The sequence below is a fragment of the Dysidea avara genome, chromosome 2 (assembly GCF_963678975.1).
Source record: "Dysidea avara chromosome 2, odDysAvar1.4, whole genome shotgun sequence".
Lineage (NCBI taxonomy): Eukaryota > Metazoa > Porifera > Demospongiae > Dictyoceratida > Dysideidae > Dysidea > Dysidea avara.
Genome location: NC_089273.1, coordinates 20,932,458 through 20,942,798, shown reverse-complemented (window position 1 = coordinate 20,942,798; position 10,341 = coordinate 20,932,458). Strand labels below are relative to the sequence as shown.

The 10,341-nt window shown below is 36.2% G+C and overlaps 1 protein-coding gene across 1 annotated transcript; it reads left to right on the top strand.

Annotated features, from left to right (window-relative positions):
* The first annotated feature begins 3,386 nt into the window (after positions 1 to 3,386).
* LOC136246816 (uncharacterized) lies at positions 3,387 to 5,353 on the top strand. The gene is made up of 2 exons (XM_066038381.1): positions 3,387 to 4,430; positions 4,485 to 5,353. Exons 1-2 carry the CDS (start codon positions 4,161 to 4,163, stop codon positions 5,220 to 5,222), a joined length of 1,008 nt encoding a protein of 335 aa, XP_065894453.1. The 5' UTR covers positions 3,387 to 4,160; the 3' UTR covers positions 5,223 to 5,353.
* Positions 5,354 to 10,341: the final 4,988 nt, after the last annotated feature.

Genomic DNA, 10,341 nt, shown 5'->3' with positions numbered 1-10,341 from the left:
TTAGTGACATTCTTTTTTTTTTATTATTACATTTTCTGGACTTTTTTGGTAGCACCTTTTTGTTTAATTACCTTTTATTAACAGTTTCAGGACTTTTTGGTAGCACCTTTTTGTTTAATTATCTGTTATTAACAGTTTCAGGACTTTTTGGTAGCACCTTTTCGTTTGATTATCTGTTATTAACAGTTTCAGGACTTTTTGGTAGCACCTTTTTGTTTAATTATTATTATTTTTTTACACTCTCTGGACATTTTGGTAGCACCTTTTTGTTTAATTACCTTTTATTAACAGTTTCAGGACTTTTTGGTAGCACATTTTTGTTTAATTATTATTATTTTTTTACACTCTCTGGACATTTTGGTAGCACCTTTTTGTTTAATTACCTTTTATTAACAGTTTCAGGACCTTTTGGTAGCACCTTTTTGTTTAACTATCTGTTATTAACAGTTTCAGGACTTTTTGGTAGCACCTTTTTGTTTAATTACCTTTTATTAACAGTTTCAGGACCTTTTGGTAGCACCTTTTTGTTTAACTATCTGTTATTAACAGTTTCAGGACTTTTTGGTAGCACCTTTTTGTTTAATTATCTGTTATTAACAGCTTCAGGACTTTTTGGTAGCACCTTTTTGTTTAAATATTATTATTTTTTACACTCTCTGGACTGTTTGGTAGCTCCTGCTTGTTTAGTTATTATTTCTTTACAGAAATTGTAAATAAGAATGTGCTATAATGAAAGAATCATACAGCAAAGCTAGTGTTCTACTGTTCCATGGCACCATTGCTCATTTCCAATCCACTACTTTTAATTAGTCCTTTGTGACTATCCTTGAAATGTTAATAGTCCATAAAAGTGGTTATAATTTGTTCAGCATCGAGAAGTGTTTTCACTAAATTGTCTTCGCATAGAGTAGTACCATGCAGAGTATACAGTAATAGCACAAGCATCAGCCTGCGATAAGTACACTCACTCCGCAAAGGTATATATATGTATTAATAACTGTTCTTAACTTGTTGATACTTCACACTAATAATTATTATTGTTTAGCATTAAACAAAAATTATTGATTTATCCCTTTAGTACAATGCAAAATTAATGTCTGAGTCTTAATATAACACACATGTACAGAGCACGTAGGATAGAAATATACTATTTGGTGTGCATTACAATTGTGGTCCTAATTGTTGAATGGTTACTGCATTGGGCTGCTCACCTGGAGGTCCATGGTACAGATCCACTGTGGGGAACTTTAAAAAAATTTTTTTTTTTTAACTTCAATTTTATGTATTTAAATAGCACATAAAATACTACTCCATCAGTGCCTAGCTGATGGACTGGAGTGGTTGAAGGAGACCGCTTGGGAAACCCTGCGGGTGGTGCTGGCATCAGGGGCTCGATCCCCGGACCAGGAACAGCCAGTTTCCTCCCTTATCCTAACAGCTTTCTTCTGGTAGGTTAGCTAGGCCAAGTCACTAGCAAAGCCGATGACCAAGTCCGCGTGTGGGCCATGTGGTGCTCCACTGGCTGTCCCCTGCATCTATGACCAAGTCCGTGTGTAGTTGGGGGGCAATCAGGATTGGGCCAACTTCCCAATGTGAAATGGCACCCATTAGTGACATCTTCTTCTTTTTTTTTATTACATTCTCGACTTTTTGGTAGCACATTTTTGTTTAATTACCTTTTATTAACAGTTTCAGGACTTTTTGGTACCACCTTTATGTTTAATTATCTATTATTAACAGTTTCAGGACTTTTTGGTAGCACCTTTTTGTTTAATTATTATTATTTTTTTACACTCTCTAGACATTTTGGTAGCACCTTTTTGTTTAATTACCTTTTATTAACAGTTTCAGGACTTTTTGGTAGCACCTTTTTGTTTAATTATTATTTTTTTACACTCTCTGGACATTTTGGTAGCACCTTTTTGTTTAATTACCTTTTATTAACAGTTTAAGGACCTTTTGGTAGCACCTTTTTGTTTAACTATCTGTTATTAACAGTTTCAGGACTTTTTGGTAGCACCTTTTTGTTTAATTACCTTTTATTAACAGTTTCAGGACCTTTTGGTAGCACCTTTTTGTTTAACTATCTGTTATTAACAGTTTCAGGACTTTTTGGTATCACCTTTTTGTTTAATTACCTTTTATTAACAGTTTCAGGACCTTTTGGTAGCACCTTTTTGTTTAACTATCTGTTATTAACAGTTTCAGGACTTTTTGGTAGCTCCTTTTTGTTTAATTATCTGTTATTAACAGCTTCAGGACTTTTTGGTAGCACCTTTTTGTTTAAATATTATTATTTTTTTGCACTCTCTGGACTGTTTGGTAGCTCCTGCTTGTTTAGTTATTATTTCTTTACAGAAATTGTAAATAAGAATGTGCTATAATGAAAGAATCATACAGCAAAGCTAGTGTTCTACTGTTCCATGGCACCATTGCTCATTTCCAATCCACTACTTTAGTCCTTGGTGACTATCCTTGAAATGTTAATAGTCCATAAAAGTGGTTATAATTTGTTCAGCATCGAGAAGTGTTTGCAATAAATTGTCTTCGCATAGAGTAGTACCATGCAGAGTATACAGTAATAGCACAAGCATCAGCCTGCGATAAGTACACTCACTCCGCAAAGGTATATATATGTATTAATAACTGTTCTTAACTTGTTGATACTTCACACTAATAATTATTATTGTTTAGCATTAAACAAAAATTATTGATTTATCCCTTTAGTACAATGCAAAATTAATGTCTGAGTCTTAATATAACACACATGTACAGAGCACGTAGGATAGAAATATACTATTTGGTGTGAATTACAATTGTGGTCCTAATTGTTGAATGGTTACTGCATTGGGCTGCTCACCTGGAGGTCCATGGTACAGATCCACTGTGGGGAACTTTAAAAAAGAATTTTTTTTTTAAACTTCAATTTTATGTATTTAAATAGCACATAAAATACTACTCCATCAGTGCCTAGCTGATGGACCAGAGTGGTTGAAGGAGACCGCTTGGGAAACCCTGTGGGTGGTGCTGGCATCAGGGGTTCGATCCCCGGACTAGGAGCAGCCAGTTTCCTCCCTTATCCTAACAGCTTTCCTCTGGTAGGTTAGCTAGGCCAAGTCACTAGCAAAGCCGATGACCAAGTCCGCATGTGGGCCATGTGGTGCTCCACCAGCTGTCCCCTGCATCTATGACCAAGTCCCTGTGTAGTTGGGGGGCAATCAGGATTGGGCCAACTTCCCAATGTGAATTGGCACCCATTAGTGTCATCCCTTTTCTTTTTTACATTTTCTAGACTTTTTGGTAGCACCTTTTTGTTTAATTACCTTTTATTAACAGTTTCAGGACTTTTTGGTAGCACCTTTTTGTTTAATTATTATTATTATTTTACACTCCCTGGACATTTTGGTAGCACCTTTTTGTTTAATTACCTTTTACTAGCATTGTTACCTGCCCTACGTGCAGGTATTATAATAAAAAAATTAATGTAATAGTATAAAATAAATACAAAGACAGCATATTATGATTGCCTTTCTGGGTCATTGAAATTTACGGAGCAAATCACCATCTATTATAATGTAGAACTAAACACAATGCAGCTATATATTCAGTCATAATGCATTGCAACATTTTGGAACATCAATCATAAAATTGTGCATCGGTAGTGCAAAATAAACTTGCTGGGAATGATATTTGTACTATGCATAAACTATTTTTGGAGAACCCAGACAAATAAACACTTGCACAATGGAGAGTACTTAAATATCCATAGCACGTGTACCCCTTTTGTTGAAGCAGATAAATTAAATAGTGTGATCTGTGTATCTCCAAAACATGTTTACAAAGAGGCCTATTCCAGTAAATTCCAATAGGTCTCCAGCATAGCTAGTTGGATAGTATATATTTGTACTATGCATAAACTATTTTTGGAGAACCCAGACAAATAAACACTTGCACAATGGAGAACAGTGAAAATATTCATAGCATGTGTACCCCTTTTGTCCAAGCAGATTAATTAAATAGTGTGAGCTGCGTATCTCCAAAACATGTTTACAAAGAGGATTATTCCAGTAAATTCCAATAGGTCTCCAGCATAGCTAGTTGGATAGTATAAATAAGCTGCAAATAAATACTTTTCACTCACTTGAGTTTTGTAACTTGAAATGAATCTGAACACGGAAGAAATGGATGTTAGTGGTATCAAAGGTGCATCAATAGATGCACGCATAGGTGGCGTGTTGGGAGATATTTCATCTATGAAGAGAGGCAAGAGTGCATCATATTTTGATGGCGAGATAAGCGATGAGCAAAAGAAAATAAGATTGTATGGGTTTGACAGCTCAGTCCGAAAACGGTTATTTGAAGAAACTGGAAAAGCGGTTGTCTTGGGAAATTGTGAAGTCAAGAAAGCTCGCCATGGCAATGAATATGAGGTAAATGTTTAGTAGGATTTAATACAGTTTAGTTAAATTTTTTGCATGTTATAGGTGTTAGTGAGCAAGAAAACTACAACAGAGAAATCTCCTCGAAAGTATGATGTACAGAAAATTGATGATGATTGTAACACTGCATTAAGCGATCTATCTGATATTCCAGAATACACAAAGGTTACTTGTGAAGGCAAGGTGATTGAAGTAGATAATGTTGTTGAAACAGCAAATGGAATAAAGCTACAGAGTGTTACGATTGCAGATAGATCTGGTACAGCTAGAATTGTCTTGTGGGGAGATGATGTAAATATGCTGTCTTCATCCAAATGCTACAAATTTGAAAAGGTCATTGTCAAGGAATTCCGTGGTGAGACGCAGTTGTCTGTGTCTAAGAGCAAAATAGATGAAATAGATGACATTGATGCAGTAAATATAAGAGAGCAAGAGAAGGTGCATACCATTGATGAAGCAAAAGTACTTGGTGTACAATTATTTGAAGTGTACAAAGCTTGTCTGAACTGCCGCAGCAAACTGCCACATGGAATTGAAGGAGAATTTGATACTTGTAGCAGATGTGGTATGCTGCAATGCACGGATGAATGCAAAACAGAAGCGACTGCACAAATGATGATTAGATCTGAAAGTTCCAGCAGTGTTGTTACCCTAAAAGCATTTGGAAGAAGCTTACAGGAAATAGCTGGAGAAGAAGTTTCCAGTCCACTTGCACTTTTAAAAGCTACACCTTTCAGTGCAACTCACCAGCATGGAGTGATCCAATCAGTCACCAGAGTGTAGCTTTTGTAGCATGCAACTGCATATGTGATTAAATACTTTATTGACTTGTTAACGCTGTACTAATGATGTGCTTGAAAATCACTATTAATAATTCAATAAGTTTGAGGTTAAATGTACTATTTCATGACATCGAATAGCATGCTGTCACTGAGGCCTGCAGCTGAGTTGGATAACCACATTTGTTTGTAGCATTGGTACCTGCCCTATGTGCAGGACCATCTCCACATTAAACATTTTAATGCCACAAAGAGGGACTAAGCATTAAACACCAGCACTGCTAATGTAGCTATGTAGGGTACATGGTGATGTCACATTTTTTAAAGAGCATGAGGTTTTCTTATGTCATTAATGATGCAAAACACTAAAGTTTATTGTTTGTGGTTTTGACAGGAATGTAGTTTAATTATTCAGTGCATCTTCCCTACCAGTGACTTCAACGTGCTGTATAGAACAAACGGAACCTTTGCTGCTTTACATGAGAACTAATGCAACAATAATTAATATATTGGGAACCAAGCATAAATATTAGTGTCCTATATTTGCTGTGTAGCATGTATGTCGATAGTGCTTTAAAGTACATGATCCTTATGCAGTACATAATAATTTATAGTGAAGCATGCATGCAAGGCTAGCTAATTAGTTAAACTGCATGCGAGCTAAGGCAATTGTATACAGTATACCCTACATTACATACAGGTTGTATACACACGGTACCGTTTCAGTTTCTACATTTTGATGTTTACCTTACCGACTGTCACAAAGAGAAATGAAATTGAGCATAATTTAAAGTCAACACAATTCGCAGTTATAGTTACTGCATGGCAAGCAAAAGTTCAGAACTTGTCTTATGCACTTTCAGTTCTGATGTTGCAGTGACACATATACCTCTTTCCATACAAAAACCCAGTTTTGAAACACCTGCAGTGTAATTGACCAATAAGGTAATGTATGAATCTTTAGAGTGAAAGCATGTAAGCAGGATAGTGAAACAGTTGTGCCAGGTCAGATGCAGTTCCTCGGTGTAAACTATGGATCTGCATGGTTCCAGTATTATCATTTTTCAGATGCACAGTAGTATTTGTTCAATCATGCAAGCTGCCTATTACTACAGCAGTATTGAGGTGAGTCTGAACAAACAGTTTTTCATGTCAGTGCACACCTATGTGCTTAAAACAAAGATGTAGATATTCTGGATACTGGTGAAAGAAGCTTTTACCTACTCTAATACAACACACTGGACCAACACACAGATGGACAAATATGTTGGCAATTTGTCTGCCCTGTCCCAAAAGTGCTATAAGAGTCCCTATTATGTGAGGTAATTCAGTGCCAGTGCTGAAAAACTGATCACAAGAGTTTGTAGATGAAGACTTGCATGGAACAGATACAGCAAAAAGGTGCATCAAAAAGGTCCCAAAAGTGAAAAAAAAAGTTATGACCTAGGCGGGGATTGAACCCTGGCTGGTTATAATAACTTGGGGTTAAGGGGAGGTGCACAAATCGCCACAGTTGTTTATCAGTGGTTTTGACAGGAATGTAGCTCAACTTTTCAGTGATCCTTCCCTACACCAGTGCCTTCATCGCCCTATAAAGAGCGAACAAAAGCACGTATTGATTTGCTACGACAACACTCGAGTTGCCAGATGATGGGCGTTTAGTTTCGCTAAAATCCCGCCTCGATACGTGCTTTGCATGCCACGATATGATGAGCTAAAAGTCGTGTTTCAAAAAGGTGTTCACAAAAAGGTACTGAGTAGAAAGAAAAAAATCTGTCAACACGTGGATTTGAACCCACGACCTCTTACACGCTAGTCAGGCGTTCTACCACTTGAACAGTATGTGCTGTGGTTTTCAAAGGAATGTTGCTCAAGTTTTCTCTACACCCTGGCCTTCTACGCGCTGTAGAGACCGAAAGGAAGCACGCGTGAATTCGTGATAACAATCTTAGAGTAGGCGGACGATGAGCGCTTCATTATCAGCACAGACTATGTCGATTCGCGCCAAGTCTGGTGAGTAAGCAGCGTGACCGTCAGACAGACAGACAGACAGACATTTTCAGCTTTATATATATATATATAGATAGATATATAGATATATAGATATATAGATATAGATATATAGATATATAGATATATAGATATAGATATAGATATAGATAGATATAGATATAGATATAGATATAGACATAGATATAGATATAGAAGATATAGATATAGATTAACAGTTTCAGGACCTTTTTGTTTAATTATCTGTTATTAACAGTTTCAGGACTTTTTGGTAGTACCTTTTTGTTTAAATATTATTTTTTTACACTCTCTGGACTGTTTGGTAGCTCCTGCTTGTTTAGTTATTATTTCTTTACAGAAATTGTAAATAAGAATGTGCTATAATGAAAGAATCATACAGCAAAGCTAGTGTTCTACTGTTCCATGACACCATTGCTCATTTCCAACCCACTACTTTAGTCCTTGGTGACTATCCTTGAAATGTTAATAGTCCATAAAAGTGGTTATAATTTGTTCAGCATCGAGAAGTATTTGCAATAAATTGTCTTCGCATAGAGTAGTACCATGCAGAGTATACAGTAATAGCACAAGCATCAGCATGCGATAAGTACACTCACTCCGCAAAGGTATATATATGTATTAATAACTGTTCTTAACTTGTTGATACTTCACACTAATAATTATTATTGTTTAGCATTAAACAAAAATTATTGATTTATCCCTTTAGTACAATGCAAAATTAATGTCTGAGTCTTAATATAACACACATGTACAGAGCACGTAGGATAGAAATATACTATTTGGTGTGCATTACAATTGTGGTCCTAATTGTTGAATGGTTACTGCATTGGGCTGCTCACCTGGAGGTCCATGGTACAGATCCACTGTGGGGAACTTTAAAAATTTTTTTTTTTTTTAACTTCAATTTTATGTATTTAAATAGCACATAAAATACTACTCCATCAGTGCCTAGCTGATGGACCAGAGTGGTTGAAGGAGACCGCTTGGGAAACCCTGCGGGTGGTGCTGGCATCAGGGGTTCGATCCCCGGACCAGGAGCAGCCAGTTTCCTCCCTTATCCTAACAGCTTTCTTCTGGTAGGTTAGCTAGGCCAAGTCACTAGCAAAGCCGATGACCAAGTCCGCGTGTGGGCCATGTGGTGCTCCACTGGCTGTCCCCTGTATCTATGACCAAGTCCGTGTGTAGTTGGGGGGCAATCAGGATTGGGCCAACTCCCCAATGAGAAATGGCACCCATTAGTGACATCCCTTTTTTTTTTTATTACATTTTCTGGACTTTTTGGTAGCACCTTTTTGTTTAATTATTATTATTTTTTTACATTCTCTGGACTTTTTGGTAGCACCTTTTTGTTTAATTACCTTTTATTAATTAACAGTTTCAGGACCTTTTTGTTTAATTATCTGTTATTAACAGTTTCAGGACTTTTTGGTAGCACCTTTTTGTTTAATTATTATTATTTTTTTACATTCTCTGGACTTTCTGGTAGCACCTTTTGTTTAATTACCTTTTATTAACAGTTTCAGGACCTTTTGGTAGCACCTTTTTGTTTAATTACCTTTTATTAACAGTTTCAGGACCTTTTTGTTTAATTATCTGTTATTAACAGTTTCAGGACTTTATGGTAGCACCTTTTTGTTTAATTACCTTTTATTAACAGTTTCATGACCTTTTTGTTTAATTATCTGTTATTAACAGTTTCAGGACTTTTTGGTAGCTCCTTTTTGTTTAATTACCTTTTATTAATAGTTTCAGGACCTTTTGGTAGCACCATTTTGTTTAATTATTATTATTTTTTTATATTCTCTGGACTTTTTGGTAGCACCTTTTGTTTAATTACCTTTTATTAACAGTTTCAGGACTTTTTGGTAGCACCTTTTTGTTTAATTACCTTTTATTAACAGTTTCAGGACTTTTTGGTAGCACCTTTTGTTTAATTACCTTTTATTAACAGTTTCAGGACTTTTTGGTAGCACCTTTTTGTTTAATTACCTTTTATTAACAGTTTCAGGACCTTTTTGTTTAATTATCTGTTATTAACAGTTTCAGGACTTTTTGGTAGCTCCTTTTTGTTTAATTACCTTTTATTAACAGTTTCAGGACCTTTTGGTAGCACCTTTTTGTTTAAATATTATTATTTTTTTACACTCTCTGGACTGTTTGGTAGCTCCTGCTTGTTTAGTTATTATTTCTTTATAGAAATTGTAAATAAGAATGTGCTATAATGAAAGAATCATACAACAAAGCTAGTGTTCTACTGTTCCATGGCACCATTGCTCATTTCCAATCCACTACTTTAGTCCTTGGTGACTATCCTTGAAATGTTAATAGTCCATAAAAGTGGTTATAATTTGTTCAGCATCGAGAAGTGTTTGCAATAAATTGTCTTCGCATAGAGTAGTACCATGCAGAGTATACAGTAATAGCACAAGCATCAGCCTGCGATAAGTACACTCACTCCGCAAAGGTATATATATGTATTAATAACTGTTCTTAACTTGTTGATACTTCACACTAATAATTATTATTGTTTAGCATTAAACAAAAATTATTGATTTATCCCTTTAGTACAATGCAAAATTAATGTCTGAGTCTTAATATAACACACATGTACAGAGCACGTAGGATAGAAATATACTATTTGGTGTGCATTACAATTGTGGTCCTAATTGTTGAATGGTTACTGCATTGGGCTGCTCACCTGGAGGTCCATGGTACAGATCCACTGTGGGGAACTTTAAAAAAATTTTTTTTTTAACTTCAATTTTATGTATTTAAATAGCACATAAAATACTACTCCATCAGTGCCTAGCTGATGGACCAGAGTGGTTGAAGGAGACCGCTTGGGAAACCCTGCGGGTGGTGCTGGCATCAGGGGTTCGATCCCCGGACTAGGAGCAGCCAGTTTCCTCCCTTATCCTAACAGCTTTCTTCTGGTAGGTTAGCTAGGCCAAGTCACTAGCAAAGCCGATGACCAAGTCCGCGTGTGGGCCATGTGGTGCTCCACTGGCTGTCCCCTGCATCTATGACCAAGTCCGTGTGTAGTTGGGGGGCAATCAGGATTGGGCCAACTTCCCAATGAGAAATGGCACCCA